General features: G+C 39.2%; 1 protein-coding gene across 1 annotated transcript in view; it reads left to right on the top strand.

The window, feature by feature from the left end:
- Positions 1-832: 832 nt before the first annotated feature.
- Positions 833-18,522, top strand: part of GARS1 (glycyl-tRNA synthetase 1) — a 40,401-nt gene continuing 22,711 nt past the window's right edge. Inside the window, exons 1-8 of the mRNA XM_060156910.1 lie at positions 833-1,093; positions 7,672-7,773; positions 8,666-8,768; positions 9,795-9,936; positions 11,125-11,213; positions 11,909-11,985; positions 15,343-15,488; positions 17,577-17,726. Coding sequence (XP_060012893.1) covers positions 872-1,093; positions 7,672-7,773; positions 8,666-8,768; positions 9,795-9,936; positions 11,125-11,213; positions 11,909-11,985; positions 15,343-15,488; positions 17,577-17,726 — 1,031 coding nt within the window. The 5' untranslated portion in view covers positions 833-871. The remainder of the gene's footprint in view (positions 1,094-7,671; positions 7,774-8,665; positions 8,769-9,794; positions 9,937-11,124; positions 11,214-11,908; positions 11,986-15,342; positions 15,489-17,576; positions 17,727-18,522) is intronic.

The raw sequence follows: 18,522 nt of genomic DNA, 5'->3' as shown, positions 1-18,522 counted from the left end.
CCAGCTTTTGCAGCCAACCCGCCCTTGGGGCAGGAGGAAGGGAAGAAGCCATTTCCGGAGGGTCCATCAGCGGGGGCCTAACTACAAGAGGGAGGTCAGCTGAAGCAAGGCCAGGCAGAGGGAATCCCAGGCACCTGGACACTCATCTCCACTCTCTGGCACATTATCTTTTCCCAGACTTTCCTCATCTCTGCTGATTCAAATCTTGTTCGCCCTTCAAAGGCTGGTCAGCACTGATCTTCTCCAAAAAGCCCGTCATTCTTCCCCTTCCTTTCCCCAACTTTTGTCTTGACATTGGAAGGCATGGATGGGTGAAGGTGGGCAAATCATTAACCTCTCGATCTGTTTCCTTATCGGAGGATCATCTGAGCTGAGCAACACTGAGTCTAAGTCCTTATCTGATGTGATGTCTAATGAGCCTTTAAGAACCAGGGGGCGAAAGAACACAACCAGAAGTGTGTACTCCCGTCGGTCAGCCAGGGCGTCAGTGCCCCTGTACAAGCCTGTGCTCTGAAGGTCCTCGTGAGTTTCGGTCAGCATGTGTCGGATGGAGCTGCGTCCTTGAAGGCCCACTGACGCATAATCGTGCAAATCTGTTCGCTGGGGGGGGGGGGGGGTTCTACCTGGGACCTCACAGCCCTCCCGTACGCCCACTGTGGGGTAAGCCCTCTCGGGGCTCTGAGGGACTCCGGGTCCTTCCGGGATTTTGTGTCGAATCGGCTGGTGGCGACCCGACGCCGCGTCGGGGGTGGGGAATGTGCGGCTGCGCGCGCACCGCGGCGTTTACGCGGCGATTTCATCATGCACCCGGCCTGGCAGCGCGCGCCGCTTCCGCCGCCGCCCCCTCCGGACTTCCCAGGGCAGCGGTCTCATGCCCTCTCTGCGCCCGGCGCTGCTTAGAGCCACCCGCGCCGCTCTGCTGCTGTCGCCGCTGCCCCGGCTCCCGGCCCGGCCTCCTCTTCTGCCCTGCCGGCCCATCAGCAAGCCAGCCCGCGCCCCGACCTCGTTCCCCGCTGCCGCCTCCCGGAGCAGCATGGATGGTGCGGGGGCTGAGGAGGTGCTGGCACCTCTCAGGCTAGCGGTGCGCCAGCAGGTACCGGCATTCTTCGCCTTCCCCTCAGCCCCGGCTCTCCTCTCCCTGGTCCCCTCCTTCTCCTCCTCTCTCTCTCTTCCCCGGGCACCGGTCCACCTCACCGATTATCCCTCTCCTTCATTCTCTGGAAGCCCTTGGTTTCTAGGCATCTTCCTCGCCTTCCCCACGTTGGACCCAAGTCCCCGCGTGCGCCGGCCACCTTCCCTCCGGTGGACCCCTGTCCTCCCCTCTCCTGGGGTGATTTCCTCGGATCCCTCGACGTTCTGCCTCCCTCCTCATGCGATCTGTTCTCCCTTCCCAATCCTTGTTACTGCCCGTACCACTTGCTTCTCCGATGGCGCTGGGATCTGTGACCCTTTGCTTCTCCTCCTGTCCTAGCTCAATAGCCTCAACTGAAGATTTCCAGTCCCTGCTGTGTTCTTTGTGCTTCCTGGGTGGCGAGATTCCTAATTCTTCCCTGATCAATTACGTGCCGAAGCTGCGGGTTCTCCTCTTCTCACTGCCTGACTCTTGTTTTTTAATCTTCAGGATGCTTTGAATAGTGTTTCCTCCTTGACATCTTCCTTCATTCGGTGCTTAGTTAGCAGAATGGTCCGTTGAGGAAGTAAAAATAGTTGAAACGTGGATGTGGGGAGGTGTTGAACTTTTTTTTTTTTCGTTTCTAATAATGTGAGTTCATCGTCCTTCACTTCTGTCACCTTTTCTGGGTTCCCCAGAATGAGTGAGCTTTCAGATCGTAAACGTGGGAAGCTGTAAATGTCCCTGAGTGACTCGGTGAAGTCAGCCATCCTTCGTATGGAACATTTTGAAATTTGATTTTGCGGAAGGGAGGGAGGTTTCATGGGCTGGAGAGCTTGGTGATCTAATACAGGCCTCCTTTTCCTAGGGCACTGCATGAGTGTCAGAATTTAGAGAGTACAAGGAAAAGATTATTTCAAAGGGATTCTCACATCCAGTCAGGTAGAGCCAAAAGCTCGGAATAGGACCCCAAGGATTGATGACCTAGTAGTGAACACCGAATGGGTTTCTCCTGCACGGGCGCCTGATGCAATAACTTGCCTTAGCTATGGAGGGTGGATCCCTCCCTCGGAAATAATTCATTGGGGCAGAGCTGCCGAAAATTCGGCAAATTCTGCCACTTTATCTACTTCTTTCTAGTTTGAGCCTGACTGATTCAGTAGTGTTTTATTTTGAAATTTCACTATGGGCTTAATTTTTTCTTTATTCTTGATACCAAAGCTCTGTGAATGCTTATTCTCCATGTCCCTCCACCCACCCTTCCCAAATGAAATTAGGTGTGGTTCCTTTGTCTTTTCTCTAACTCTCAACTTTTTTTTTTTTTCACTTCGCTTTAGAAGGGAGAATACATCTAATTTGGAAAAACATACACCCAAACCCCTCCCTCTGCCACGTTAGCCTGGAACTGCAGTGCAAATTATCCATCTGTAGTAAGACTGTGGAACTAGTTAACTGAAGTAAACTTTGATGATGGAATAGCCTTCCGATGTTATTACTATCTTGTGTATTGTTTATGTTGGCTTGATTGTTAGTTTTTTGGTACTTCAAGGTATTTTTTGAATATGTAAGTTAGTTTATGTAAGTTAGTTTTTGTTTTTTTCCGTACTTTTCCAGGACCACACATATATTAGTTAACTACCTGGAACTTTGAATCGCACTGATTCCAGGGTCAGTTGGAAGGGAATTTAAAGATCATCTAGTTAAACCGTTTTTTTTCCTTGGTTTTTTTTGTTTGTTTGTTTGCTTATATGAGGAAATGAGACACACGGTCACTTCTTCTCATTCTACATACTTCCACTGTGAAGTTTGTGCAGTTGAAGGCATCCTTGGAGTGGGATTTTTTAAGGTGCTTAATAACTGGTCTTGTTAGTGGCATGTGTTTCCGATAAATATGTATTTCATATAAATTTCCCAATCTGCTATGCTACGTGGATGCTGTTTTTTAATGATTTGGTTTGTTGATTGACTGAAATGTATCAACAAACTACCATCTTATTTCCCCTTTCATTTCATAAAAGAAAGTGTATTTTAATACCAAAGAAAGGACAGACCATAACTCAGAATAAAGAACAGTCTTTTATATTTAGCAGGTTTAGCTTTGAAAAAAGGTCTAATACATTGTCTTTTTTTTTTCTTTTTTTCCCCCCTTTTACTGCATATTGGTGAAAACGTTGTCCTGGAGTATCTTGTTTGGGAACTATTGCTCTAGGGCAGTGGTTCTTAAAGTGTGGTCTGCAAATTCTTGGAGGTCTCCAAGGTCAAAACCATTTTTATAATAAAACTAAGAATGTTATTTGCATTTTACACTGTGTTGACATTTGCACTGATGGTGGAAAGCATGGTGAGTAGAACTGCTGGACCTGAGCACTAATCAAGTCAGGGATACTAAGCCAAGTCATTATATTCTCTGCCACACTCTCACGTGTTTTAAAAAAAACCAAAAAACAAAACAAAACCTCAGTTTTGCTTTAGAGTATCCTTGAAAAAGCAGTAAGAATTATTATTATTATTTTAAATATTTATTTATTTATTTTTTGCTGCATTGGGTCTTCGTTGCTGTGCACGGGCTTTCTCTAGTTGCGGTGAGCTGGGGCTACTCTTGCGGTGTGTGGGCTTCTCATTGTGGTGGCTTCTCTTGTTGCAGAGCACAGGCTCTAGGTGAGCGGGCTTCAGTAGTTGTGGCGCATGGGCTTAGTTGCTCCGCGGCATGTGTGATCTTCCCGGACCAGGGATCGAACCTGTGTCCCCTGCATTGGCAGGCTGATTCTTAACCACTGCACCACCTGGGAAGTCCCAATAAGAATTATTAATTTTATTAAATTCGGACCTTTGTGCACACATCTTTTTAATATTCTGTGTGACTAAATGGGAAGTATGCATAAAGCATACCCACGTATGATGATTGCCTGAGGAAGAGCACTTATGACTGTTCGAGTTGCAAGAATGAAACACTCTAAAATGTCTGACAAAAAATTGTTATTCAGTCTTGGGTTCCGGAAAATGAGTGGAGTGAGACTGTCACTTCAAAAAGCAACTGATAGTATTCGTGGCCAATAATAAAATTCAATTTTGGGAAATTTTAGAGCCCTGGATTTTTCTCTGCTTTGATTTTCTGAACTGAGAGTGCCCATTAAAACTGTTGCTTAATCCACAAAGGACAAATGATAAGTTTATGAAGTTTTTGTCAATGGTTATAAAACTTGGAAATCTGAAATTAACTTTTTAATCTTAACAAGAACCTTCTAGGCCCATGTGTAAAGCCAAACATCTTAAAAAGGTGAGGAAATGTTTTCTTGTTTTTCCTTGGCCAACTGAATATGCATCATGATATAGCCAAACATCTTAAAAAGGTGAGGAAATGTTTTCTTGTTTTTCCTTGGCCAACTGAATATGCATCATGATATATACGAAGGATGCATGAAAAAGATCCCTTGAAGTGATTTCTCACCTAATAAGTATTCTGCTTTATAATCACTTCCTCTTAGTTCTAATATATGTCTTTATGGTAAGAATTTATGCAGGAATTAAGCTTCTAGATGATGTTTCTTAAAGGTAATTTAGAAATATTGATGATGTTTCACATCGGTTTCGTTCAACACACACACACACTATAGTTGGTGGTGAAGAAAGAGGGAAGAAAATAATTAGAAATTAGGAATCCTTAAGTACTTACTTTCCATGTTTCGATCACCTCCAATTCTTTTGTTTACACAATTAAATCATTATAAATCATGGTTTTAATTATTCCATTATTCAAAATAAACACAATTATTTCCTTAATTCACTGAGATTTTTTAGAGATGATTAACTCAGTGTGGGAATCCTCACTTTCCCACTGCTTCTGTTGATAGCTAGCCTATCCTTGAATGTATGTGTGCCTGATTGTGTGCCTGAACTTTAAGAGACAGAAAAATGACTCAGGAAAACTAATTTTAATTTTAAAAATTTTAAATTCTTCCTACCTTTACCTTTACCTACTTGTGGCCTTGCTTACCCAGTGTCCTTTGAAAAGCTCCAAAAGAAAATATGGGAGTGCCAATACTTGACACATAAGGGTAGGTATTCAAAAGAACTGCTTGCTTACTTCTTTAAGACATTCAAAAAGAACTGCTTGCCACTGTCTTTTTAGAACACAGACCCTCACAAGGTTGTTATCCCCATCAAAAAGCACTATCAGTGAACATTTATGAGATAAGTGTTCTGACGGGTAGAGGAAGGGAAAAGAACCACTGAATGAGTAAAGAATAAGCCAGTAGATATTTACCAAGTACTAAGTGCTTAGCGTTGTGCTAGGTTTAGGTTGTGATAGCAGGCAACAAGACATGCCGGAGTTCCTGTCTTAAAAGAGCCTGCTTTATAATGACAGGGACAGATAAAATGTGTGTAAATAAAGAAGCCAATCAATTGATAGGGTGATTTCAGGTATTGTACGTGTAATAAAGAAGTTAAAGTTAGAAGGTGACTAAGGATGTTGCTTTAGCTAGAGAGGTCAAGATAATAGAATAAAAACTGCTAGTATAATAACAGACCAGATTTATTTGTACACAGTAAGAGATTGAGAGGAAGAACCAATTCAGTGGTTCTCAACTATATCAGACCCAGTGTACCCTTTTACACCAGATATTTTGGAATTCTCCATTACTACCCTGTAATGAAATTCATATGAAATATCTACATAAATTAAAGAAAGATATGTGTACGCATAATGCTCTAAATGTAATACAAATAAATAAAAAGTAATTTATAATAAAATGATATTATTTTAATATGTAGATTTGGGGGTATGACTCCACTGGAAGTTATATTGAATTAAGCAGATGCTTATACCTCTACGTAGATTTACTGTGAATGCAGTTGCTGTAAGTGCACATTGATAAAGGTATACTGTATCGTTTACTCAGGATGGCAGCATAGCCTGTGGTCACATGGTTTGTTTTTTATTTCAAATAATAACAACTTTGTAAAATTCTGAACAAAGCAAGGTACAATTTTCCTTTTTTTAAAAAAACTGAAGTATAGTTGATTTTAGTCTTCCTTTAAATTACATTTTCCTGGGTGCATTCCTGGAGAATTAAGTGTATGTTAAAACTGGGAAAATTCTTCTCATGGTATATAAGCAGAGTTAGTCTCTAGGTTGAGATCATTTTAAACAGCTTTTTCACCTCCTAACTGGGACATTCTAAAGTAGAATGAATTGCAGGAGAGGGGGACTCATTGAATGAGGGAAAATAGGCAGGAGCTTAGAAAATATCAACAACAGGGAGAAAGGATGATGACAGGCTCCTCAAAGGAGCTGGAGTTTTAGAAGGAGAAAAGAGGAATTAGTTTGAAAGTACCGAGGGAAATAAGGAGGACATCTATCCCATTTCCATTCTCTTCTCTGTGTCTCATTACCTCATTTGTATTTTCAACTTTGTCTCTCTGCTACATTCCATGGGATGGAAATTATCCACGGATAATTTCTTTAGGTCGTTCTTCTAGGTCACTAATTCTCTCTTAGCTGTGTCTGATCTGCTATTTAAACTGTCCAGTGAGTTTTGAACTTCAGTGATTTATTTCCAGATCATCTGTGTGGTTCTTTTTCAAGTCCCCTGATTGTTTCTGATATTCTCTTGTTCTTTGCTCATGTTGTTGATTCCTCCTTTTATTTTAGTTTAAACATCTTGAGCATTTAAAAAGTATATTTGGTCATTCTAATACTTTTAAAGGATCTAATTTTGTTATTTGTCATTTCTGCTGAGTCTCACACATGGTGGCTTCTTTCCTCATGGATTTTTAAATTTTGAATTTAGTGCTTATTATTTTGGAAACCCTAATCTGTGAAAATCCTGAAAGGCCTATGGAAGGTCTACTCCTTTAGAGAGCAGTTGCTTCTGTTGGGCACCCAAGGGCTCTATTAATTTGATAACTTTAATTTCTCATCTTGAAGTTTCCCAGACCGTGTGATAGTGTTTTGTTTTCTCAGATTGCCTATTCCACCACATTGCTGTAATAAAATCAGTGTACAGTGTTGTTGGAAGTGAATAAAGTAGTCTAAAGAAAGTAGCAAGGAAAAAATTCCAACAATAAAGGGCAGAGGAAGATTAGGCAGTAGTGACTGAGAAGAAATGGTCAGAGAAGTAAGCGGAAAACTAAGATAGTCATTTTTTTGTATGCAAGAAAGGAGAGGGATTCAAGGAGAGGGTAGTCTATTTATTGGTTCTTTTGTGTTCTCAGTAGTTATATTGCTCTTTACTTTTTTTTTTTTTTTGCTCTTTACTTTTTATCAATGCTTTTCTCTCCACCATCTGTCTCCTCCCCACAAAGAAAACAAACAAACAAACCAGTAATAATCACCCTGCAAGCATAGTTATTTATGTACTTGTATTTGGATATTCTGCTAGATTATAAATGCTGAGGGCAACGACCTACAGTTATTCATAATGACCTTTCACATAATAAACATTTGAATTTCCTCATTCTTACACGGATACTTTTTAAAAGGCATGCTTAAAAACCCATTCCTAACTTTTCTTGACTTCTGAAACCAGTTGTGAATACAGATTCTCTTTGTTGGCTAGGGAGATCTTGTGCGAAAACTGAAAGAAGATAAAGCACCCCAGGTCGATGTAGACAAAGCAGTAGCTGAGCTCAAAGCCCGGAAGAGGGTTCTGGAAGCAAAGGTGAGTCTCAGGATCCTCAAAAAGGAATGTAAGTAGGTATAGGATTGTTTTTCTTTATTTAGTCTCTTTGGGCAGAAGAGACCTAGAAAAGTTTCTGAACAAGTAACATTTGCTTTATCTCTATTTATCCAGTATGCCTTCCTCTCCTCCCCCTCTACTTGGCAGACTCCTTCTTCATCCTTTCAACGTGTAATTCAAAATTTCTCTACAAAGCCTTCCTCAACCCTGACCTACCCCTTCTCCCCCCAGACTCAGATCCTAGACTGGTTATGTTTCATGAATTTCCCTGGAAGACATTGTGTTCTTTATTGAATTCTCCTATACCTGCAAATAATGGTTATGCTGCTTTAAATTATTTTCTTTTAAGGAAAAGTTCTAGTCACCTGATACCTGCTTCCAAACTTTTCAAATTATAAACGTCCCATCAACAAACTGAAATCGTTTGGAGTTTTTTCTTTTTTTGGCTGCACTGCATGGCTTCTGGGATCTTAGTTCCCCAACCAGGGATTGAACCCAGCCCTGGCAGTGAAAGCACCGAGTCCTAACCACTGGACCATCAGGGAATTTCCTGTTTGGAGTTTTAAGTCGCTATTTTGCTACAGGGATCCACTAAAAATTCAGATATTGCTTATCAGTATCTGCATCTAAGTAAGCTTAGTCTTGTAATCTTGGAAATGATCGTATACTTTCCTAAATAATTAAGTAAAAGTATCTTTTCTGTAACTCAAAGGGGAAAAAAACCCTAAGGTTTCTTTTGTTTTAAGGGTATCAAAATCTTGTCTGATAAATTTATAGTGAATTCTGCTGAGGAATAAAGTAAATTCACATGTATAAATTGAAATTCCCATTCACTTGTTCAATCACATATTTTCTCTTTAAAAATCCCTTACAGGAGCTAGCGTTACAGCCCAAAGATGATGTTGTAGACAGAGCGAAAATGGAAGATACCCTGAAGAGGAGGTTTTTCTACGATCAAGCTTTTGCTATTTATGGAGGTAGGGGATTAATGAGAGAAAGAAAAACTGTGTTGTTAGTGACTTTAATATTGTTCTTAAATCAAAACCACAGCTTGCTTGATATCTAATAGTTTCAGGTCACACAAAGCAGGGGATAGATATCTTGCTTTCATTTGTTTAGAGTCATTCATTTGGCGTGATATCAGTTCTTATTTCCTTCAACCCTATTTATTTTTGGAGATAGCATTTTTCCATTAAGACTTAGGGAATTTGGAGAGGCCCAGATATTAAGTGTTTGATGTGTCCATGTACATATCAGACCCTTCTTAAAATGCCAGTGAAGACCTGAGAGCAGTAGAGGGCCATTCTAGCACTGGCTGACTGTACTGTGCCGCTCCCCACAAGGGCAGTGGTAAACCACAGTTTCTAGATTATTCATTATGGCAACTGCCAGGAGAAAACGTTCTTCATGGCTATGCAGATAAATCTCTACATTTTTCTGAACACTATGAATTTATGTAGACAAGTATAATTCACTGATACTTTTCATAGTTAACGGAGATTACTGCAACAATATTAGACTTTCAGTACTTTGCCACTGAAACTTGATTTGAGTTTTAGTCTGAGCAGATCTCTAAATGTCTTACTTCTTGAGGTTTAAATAGTGGCTCAAATACCCAAGAATAAATTAGAGAATTGGGTGCTAAAATTTGAGATCATTGTTATTCAGCTGATGCAGCAAATTATTTTCTGATTTCTATAATCTGCTTTTTCATTTTGTTTCTTACATATGGAGGAACGTCTTTTGTTTTTAGTTTTTTGCTAATCCTACTTGAAATTTCAAATATGGAAATACTGCAGTTAATGGAGTAAGACCATTTTAGTTTTACTTCTGTCAGCTACCTGGAAATAAGGTGCTTCAGTGTTAAGGGATTTGAAGTGTTGACTTGAATACATCTTTAGGGAGTATGTGAAGTCTTACAAGTATCAGTTTCTCCCATCTGCTTGCTTTGATTCGTGCAGAGTGACAAGGTAGAGTACCCGTTTTCCTGTCTTATTTTGCAGGTGTTAGTGGTCTCTATGATTTTGGGCCAGTTGGATGTGCTTTGAAAAACAATATTATTCAGACGTGGAGGCAGCACTTTATCCAAGAGGAACAGATTCTGGAGATTGATTGCACCATGCTCACCCCTGAGCCAGTTTTAAAGTAAGGTCCCTACTTTGAGGGCTGACATTCTTGAATATGCATACTTAAGTAACTTTTTGATTCAAAAAAACTACCCATGTTCATTGTGAAAATCTGGAAAATAAAGAAAAACAAAGAACATATATACTCATTGCCCACAGGTAGCCATGTTAAAAATGTTGTATTTATCCTTTCTGTCTTTTTAAGTTCATGTGCGTTTAGTAGCACAGTGCTTTTTTTTACATAATATAGGTGAACATTATGTCATTAAGTATTCTTCTAAAGTATTTTTAATGATGTGCCATAATTTACTTAACTAGTGCATGAGGGTAGGCATTTAAGTTGTTTCTTATGTTTGATTACATTGAACATCCCAATAGATGAGTTTTTATGTATATCCTGATTATTTCCTTAGTATAAATTCATAGAAGCTCTGGGCAAAGGTGTGTATATATTGTAAATCAAATGCTACTATTTGTATTGATGTTTCAATGCAGAAATTTAGATTATTCCTACCAACATTGTTGAAAGCAGGTCAGGATTTCTCAAATACGAAACTGAAAGAGGAATTCTTACATTTTGTATCTCATCACTTCATTCATTTAATGTTGCCTGTTAAAGAGCTATTTTTTGCTATTTGTATAGTTTAGGCTCTCTCCTAGTTTCAGCCAATTAAAACAAGTTGAATTCTTGATGATGGATCAGGACAGCCTATTCTTTAGCTACTTGCCCCACTAATAGCTGTACAGAGATGATGCCAGTGTCCAACCAGGTTTCGGTGGCAGAAAACTCTTTCCTTAAGGTTCAGTGTCTATACTGAGTTATCACAAAGTCTTGGCTAGTCAAATTCCCTATTTTGGCCTTTGCTTAGATCAATAATAATAATGGGATAGGCATGGATTTATTGATTCTGCAAAGTAGCACAGACTTTATGACAATTTGTGGAAAAGTGTAATCTAGTTAGTATTTTTTTTCTAAGGGGAGGAAGAAGTTGGGGAGAGGGTGGGAATAGATTTGAGGAAGAATTTTCTTTGGTGTACATTTTTATCTACCATGGGATATATCATAATAGATATGGGAGCTTCCACCTTTCAGATATACAGATGTAAACTTTGGATAAATATATAGAAGGGAGATTGTCTTATAAGGTAAAGTTTATGGGTTAATTTGTATGAAAATGACTAATTGGCTTGGCATTTATTAACTTAGGACTTCTGGCCATGTAGACAAATTTGCTGACTTCATGGTGAAAGATGTAAAAAATGGAGAGTGTTTTCGTGCTGACCATCTATTGAAAGGTATGGTTCTTCATCTCAGATAAATAACCTTTCAAGTAGGATTGATCAAAACAAAGGGTTTGGATTAAACTTTTTTCTCAAGTTTTTAAATTTTTTCTTGGGACATAACATATAAAGAGTAAAGTGCACAGATCTTAAGTATACAGAACAAGTCCCTTATTGAAAAAGAAAGTTATATACAGATAATTAGAAGTTCTAAGTCATGGAAAGAATCAAGACAATATCATGACTGTCCCTGTAAAATCAACCATGGGATTCATATAAATTAAGAACATTATCCTTAGTTTCGTTTTTTTACCTGCCCAACATTGAAACTCAAAAGTACATTGTCCTGGGGCTTCCCTGGTGGCGCAGTGGTTGAGAATCTGCCTGCCAATGCAGGGGACACGGGTTCGAGCCCTGGTCTGGGAAGATCCCACATGCCGCGGAACAACTAGGCCCGTGAGCCACAACTACTGAGCCTGCACGTCTGGAGCTTGTGCTCCACAACAAGAGAGGCCGGGACAGTGAGAGGCCCGCACACCGCGATGAAGAGTGGCCCCCGCTCACCGCAACTGGAGAAAGCCCTTGCATAGAAACGAAGACCCAACACAGCCAAACATACATACATACATAAATAAAATTTTAAAAAAAAGTACATTGTCCTTTTTCCCATTGATTGAAATTGACATGTACTAATGCTTGTTCTTATATAGCTCATTTACAGAAATTGATGTCTGATAAGAAGTGTTCTGCTGAGAAGAAATCAGAGATGGAAAGTGTCTTGGCCCAGGTGAGTACTTGAGAGATCGCAATAACCCAGGTAGGTGCTGTCTGTCTTTCAGCATTTGATAACTGTTGAATTCCATATTGTGCTGACCTGGTCACAGTAGTAAAAAAAGGAGAGTTTACCTTCTGTCCCTCATATCATCTCTTTTTGCATTTTTATTTTCTTCTCTGTCAGCCTTTTGTGGCTAACCTTTATTTCTGTCAAACTAGCAAGTCAATGTAAATAGGCATGAAATTAGTTCTCTCTCCTTGGAAACCAGTTTTCTGGATTTAATAGCAAAAACCAGGACAGTGTCTAATGATGGATAGCGTTCAGTGTGGAGATTTAGGGCAGATATCTATATGAGCACTGTCTCATCAGCCACTTGATCTGCTTCTGGTTGCACTGTCCCTGACTACATGCTTCTTTTTAGAACCTGATGGAGCAGACCCCTGCTTTTCCTGTAGACCTTTAGTTTTATAACTTGTATTGAAGTTGACAAGTTTTAGGAAAGGCATTGAGATCGTCTATTCTGACTTTTACCAAGTGCAGAAATACCTTCTATATCAGAAGTAGTTCTTATCCTTTTTTTAGGTCACATACTACATTAAAAATATGATGAAAACTGCACACCTTTGCCCCAGGAAGTTGAACATGCCTGTATGTGGATGTTGCTGATTTCTCACCTCATCCATCCTTTTATGCAAAGTACATTTCTCCAGCACCATATTTGATCATGAGGTCCACCAGGGCTCACCTCTTAAACTTCTTTTACTTCCTTGGATAAAAGAAAACAACCACCAGTGCTGTGTTTATATATTTTTTCTTTACATTGGTATATAAATGAGGCTGAATGTAGGACTCTAACTCTGCTTTTCTCTCATGAAAATTACTGGATACTTCTCCACTGTCGCCCTAATTTTTTAAACATGCTGATTTTCCTCTGTGGTATCTAGCTTTCCAACATTAGCTGAGAAATTTTCTCCTTCCTCATTTAAATTGAAAAACCTCTTAATCTGGCTATTGACTCATCTGCCAATTTATTTTGAACCTTGTGAAGTATATTTTATCCCTTGCTTGAAGCTCATTGCTTTAGTGTTGTTACTCATGGTTTAGAAAATCAATTCTTGTTCTTTGATACTGTTATGGCCACACCCTCATTTCTCATTTCCTTCCTTTTCCAAAGGTATGACCTTTATAAGAAAGAAGAAATAAAAAGCACCTCAAATTACCCTTAAATTATTCTGTTTCCCGTTCAGAATTTTAGACTTATTAAGGTTTTGTGTGCACATGTCTTTGAGTGTCTTTGATCTTAACAGTTTTGTTCATTTCCAAATAAATTGTCAGAGACAGGAAGTAATTAGTTGTTTTGTTAAGTCATAATTTATAGTTTGAGCACTTTCTGTTTCATCTCAGATACATGTTCCAGGAGAACAGTTTGGGTTTTGATTTGCCATATTGTATCATTTGTTGACCCTTGAACAACGTGGGTTTGAACTGTTTAGGTCCACTTACACTCTGCTATTTTTTAGTAGCAAATACTACAGTACTACACGGTTTGTGGTTGGTTGAATCTGCAGATGCAGGGGAACTGCAGTTATAGAGGCTCAGCTATAAGTTTTATGTGTTGTTCAAGGGTCAGTTGTATATAGCTGTCAATTTAATCTTTAGTGAAATGTTAGGAACCCATGGAAATGGCCTGATACTCAGAAATGGCCTCAGTGGATTCCCTGGCCAGAGGTGCATCTGTTGCTTCAGCACATAATGGCATTTTCTGGACCTGTTAGTGCCTGTGACTCCTTGTTAGCTTTATGAAGCATGATAGTTTATCTAAAAGGCATTGAGGGGGCTTCCCTGGTGGCGCAGTGGTTAAGAATCCGCCTGCCAATGCAGGGGACGTGGGTTCGAGCCCTGTTCTGGGACAATCCCATATGCCGTGGAGCAACTACTGAGCCTGCGCTCTAGAGCTCGCGAGCCACAACTACTGAAGCCCATGCGCCTAGAGCCCGTGCTCCTCAACAAGAGAAGCCATCTCAATGAGAAGCCCGCCCACTGCAACGAAGAGTAGCCCCCGCTCGCTGCAACTAGAGAAAGCTGCGTGCAGCAACAAAGACCCAATGCAGCAAAAAATAAATAATAAACTTTAAAAAAAATTAAAAAAACATAAAAGGCATTGACAGACTTCCCTAGTGGCACAGTGGTTAAGAATCCACCTGCCAATGCAGGGGACATGGGTTCAAGCCCTGGTCCAGTAAGATCCCACATGCTGCGGAGCAACTAAGCCCCGTGTGCCACAGCTACTGATCCTGCGCTCTAGAGCCCACGAGCCACAACTACTGAAGCCTGTGCGCCACAACTACTGAAGCCCACGTGCCTAGAGCCTATGCTCTGCAACAAGAGAAGCCACGGCAATGAGAAGCCCGCGCACCACAACAAAGAGTAGCTCCCCGCTCGCCGCAACTAGAGAAAGCCTTTGAGCAACAATGAAGGCCCAATGCAACCAAAAATAAATAGATAAATAAAAAATTTTAAAAAAATAAATAAAAGGCATTGATTCACCCTCTGTGGTTAAGAAGTGAGGTAGAATCTGTTCTCCCCATTTTACAGATAAGCAAACTGAGGCTCAGAGAGATGAGGTTGGAACTTGATCCTGAATCACACAACCCATAAGTGGTAGAGTTGGGTGATTTACCCTGGTTTTTCTGACCCCACATGCCATCACTCATTAGTTGATTTATCTAATTATTTTATTTCTATTAGAAGTTTTTTTTTTAAGTTTTAAATATTCTTTACTATTAGATGGTTTGTCATAGTCATTTGAAGGTTTTGAATTGGAGCTCATATATCATTTTAGAGGGTTTGGCATTGATATCAATGTATAGGATGTGCAGTGCCCTGGAAAATGCAGAAGTGAATAAGACACAGCTTCTACCTTCAAGGAACTTAATATCTGGTGGGAAAGGAAAGTTACATGCACATTTAATTAATAGACAGGGAAGTGCACCTGGCTCTTAAGTGTACAGAGTAGTAAAATTCAACTGTGAAAACTTATTTATGTGATTCAGATTCTTGCCAACCAGTAACTACTATAATTGAACAAGAGGTATTTTACCTTATCTTTCATTGTACCGTTGTATCTTTCAATGGTATGTGTGTGAATTTTAGGTCGGTCCCAGAAAGATACTCCATTTCTCTGTTGGTAAATGGAAAGAGTATAAACTGTTTATGGGTTTAATGTAAATATCTTGAAGGTTAGGTTAATTCTGATGGTTTTATTTTGGGTGAATTTTAATGATGGATGGGGTTCTATATATAATACTTTATTGTATGCCTTGTTTTTTCTGTCTTTTACACTGATCATTTTCTTGATGTATTCTTTAGCTCGATAACTATGGACAGCAAGAACTGGGGGATCTTTTTGTGAACTATAATGTAAAATCCCCCACTACTGGAAATGATCTTTCCCCTCCAGTGCCTTTTAACTTAATGTTCAAGACCTTCATTGGGCCTGGAGGAAACATGCCTGGGTATGTATCACTTATTGTTTATGTAATGAAGGTATTAAAATTACTTGTAATAAAAGGTAAATATCAATATCAGCCATGAAGGAAGATGTTTGAAAAGTGATTTGTAGAAAGTATAGACAAATATATTAAGGAGAAATAATGACAGATGTATTCTTAAATTTTATTTCTTCTAATTCTTTCTGAATATAGTTTTTATTTTTTAGTATATATGATGATTTTTTTTTTGGTCACAAAATAAACACAGAAGTCTGTGATCATCACATCTTGTAGTTATAGCTGCATAGGGCAGGAGAGAGGGTTGAAGAACGATTTTGAAAGACATTGAACTTACTGTCGAAGGAGACTTTGGAAACCATTTGTTGTAGATCAGCACTGCCCAATGGAGCTTTCTGCAGTGGTGGAGATATTCTATAATCTGCTGTCCAATATGGTAGCCACTAGCCACATGGGGCTGTTGTGTACTTGAAATGGGGCTAGTGCTTCTGAGGAACTGAATTTCTAAATTTATTTAATTTTAAGAATTTAAATAGACATGTGACTAGTGACCTACCATGTTGGACAGGATACGTTTAGTTTGTTGATTCAAGCTAAAGTGTGGTTTTCACAGATAAAGAAAACCTGAACAGTTTACAATGTGATTCAGAAGAAGAATCTGTATGTCCAGATTCCTTGTCCATTGTTAACAAACTTAGTCAAAGTATTCCATTTCATAGCTTCAGATGTTTTTCTCATGGCCTCATTTTAGGGTAAGAGGATGGGTTTTGCTAGATGAAGCTAGATAGATCATATTTCCTGGAGTAGAAACTAAAGAATAATAAAAATTAATTGTGACAGAATGTATTGGAATTATTTTAATAAGACAGTGGGTTGATTTAGGATATTTTGTGGAAAGAGGCCAAGGGTGAACCTTTCATTTTGGCAATACATAGAGAGAGTCATAAAATGGGCCATGCCCTCTGACCTGCCTTCCCACTCCAGTGAATTTATCTAACAAAATAACTCAAAGGAAAGGAAGCTATACTTATCAAGAGTGTATAAATGAAAAGTAGAAATAACCTATTTATCCCATAATTTCAGGACGGTTAAATAAATTATAGTAAAGTAGGTTATTTTAGTAGAATACTCTGCAGCTGTTAAATATGAGAAAATTTTACAATTTTTTTAGAAAATACAAAAGTATAAAGTATAATTTAGTACACTCTACTTAATAAATATACATATTAACTGTAACTATACTTATATTTGGATAAAAACCACAAAATGAAAAGAGTTGTTGAAGAGAAGAGTGAGACGAGAGTAAAATTTTAATTTTTCTTTACTTTAAAGTTGTTTTCATAAAATGTTTCTTTTGAAGTAGGCTGTTGGGAGCACTTTCTTATGTGATGTTTTGCCCAGAATATTGTCTCTGAAATTGAGAAGAAAACAATGGCTCTCAGGGTGTATTTGAGTGACTGTAACTTTTTGAAATGTGGAGAAATACAGAAGAGGCCTCTGGCTGAAGATATAAAGTACCACAAAGAGTCGATCATTCTGGACTTCTCTATGTCTTTGTGTCTCTGGGTACAAAGAAGAAAATGATATGAAAAACCCTGAAAATTGCTTGCCATGGTGTGATGATTGTGATGAGTGAGCTCTAATGTTAAATGTCAGCCCATACCGGCTTCTTTTTAGCTCCACGGTTATGCTTTAATATGTAGGTTAACAGCAGAGGTATACTTACTTTATTTTCAAAAGGATCTAAAATTGTCATCTGCCTCCAAAGTAAATGATTAGTCAGGAGAATATCAGAGGTTTTAGAGCTATTGTAAGAGAGGTCATGTGTGATTCACTGGAGTGATGAAATTAAATGACATGTCTAACAGTGGTATGGCCCTGCCAGCCACCTGATACCTTCTCTATTACCTGTTTGAGAATGTTTGCTACTGAGGAAAATTTCTATTTCGAAAACTTCTTTTTATTTTTAGGGCTCATACGGCTTTGTGTGAAGATAGTATATTTAGGACTTTTAGGATTTGTATCTAGAATTTCAGATTTATTGGAAAACATAATTTCCTCCTTTATAACAGACTGATTTGTTTAAATTTCCAGATACTTGAGACCAGAAACTGCACAGGGGATTTTCCTGAATTTCAAACGACTTTTGGAATTCAACCAAGGAAAGTTGCCTTTTGCTGCGGCCCAGATTGGAAATTCTTTCAGAAATGAGATCTCCCCTCGATCTGGACTGATCCGAGTCAGGTACTGCCCATGTTATTCTTCTGGTGAAATTAGTGAATGATTTTGGCATTGAAGTGGAAACAAAAGCTTGCTGTTTCAACAACCTTCTTCCTTCTTACGTGATTATATACTTGTTGTTTGTTTGTTACCTCCAAATGTAATCTCTGGGATGATGGACAGTTTTGAGTGACTGAAGTGGACTTGAAGGGAAAGGAAGGAGGGTGAAGAATAGCTGAAGTTTCACATCTGATCCAAAATGATCTTTTCTCCTTGTTCATCTTATGTTTTGAGGATGGCAAGATCTTGATTGTCTACACCGAGGCATTTTCTGGCGGTGGTGGTATAGATGAATGTAGGGTGAGGTGGGGAGGAAGTGATGGTTAGGGCAGGAGGGCCATTCTAGGTGTCCAGGGCAGATGGCATTGCTGGTATTGGGGTGAGGGTGTTTCAGCAGCCAGATGGCGTTCCTCCAGATATTTGGGGCACCTTTATGACAGTGTCCAGCTAGCAAGCTTACCGCTATCTATGCTAGTTCAGATGCTCTCTTGTCTCTATTCTAATAACCTCCCTTCATCAGGTGTATCCAGAGTGTGCAGGAAGGCATCCTGGCACTTCTGAGTTACGTTTTTCTTTAGAAACTTATTATGACTTAGATATTTATGACTTAAGTTTTTTGAGATTTCTATACATTTTCTTACTGATATCATCTCTTAAGGTAGTAAATTCAATATAAAAATGGGATATATAGGTAAACTTAACTTTCTTAGACTCCAAAAGTATTTTCCACAGCCCCAGTGACCTTCATGAGGAAGGAGCT

The sequence above is a fragment of the Lagenorhynchus albirostris genome, chromosome 8 (genome assembly GCF_949774975.1).
Source record: "Lagenorhynchus albirostris chromosome 8, mLagAlb1.1, whole genome shotgun sequence".
Taxonomy (NCBI): Eukaryota; Metazoa; Chordata; class Mammalia; order Artiodactyla; family Delphinidae; genus Lagenorhynchus; species Lagenorhynchus albirostris.
Note: the sequence above shows the minus strand (reverse complement) of the source record. Positions and strands in the feature narration are given on the sequence as shown.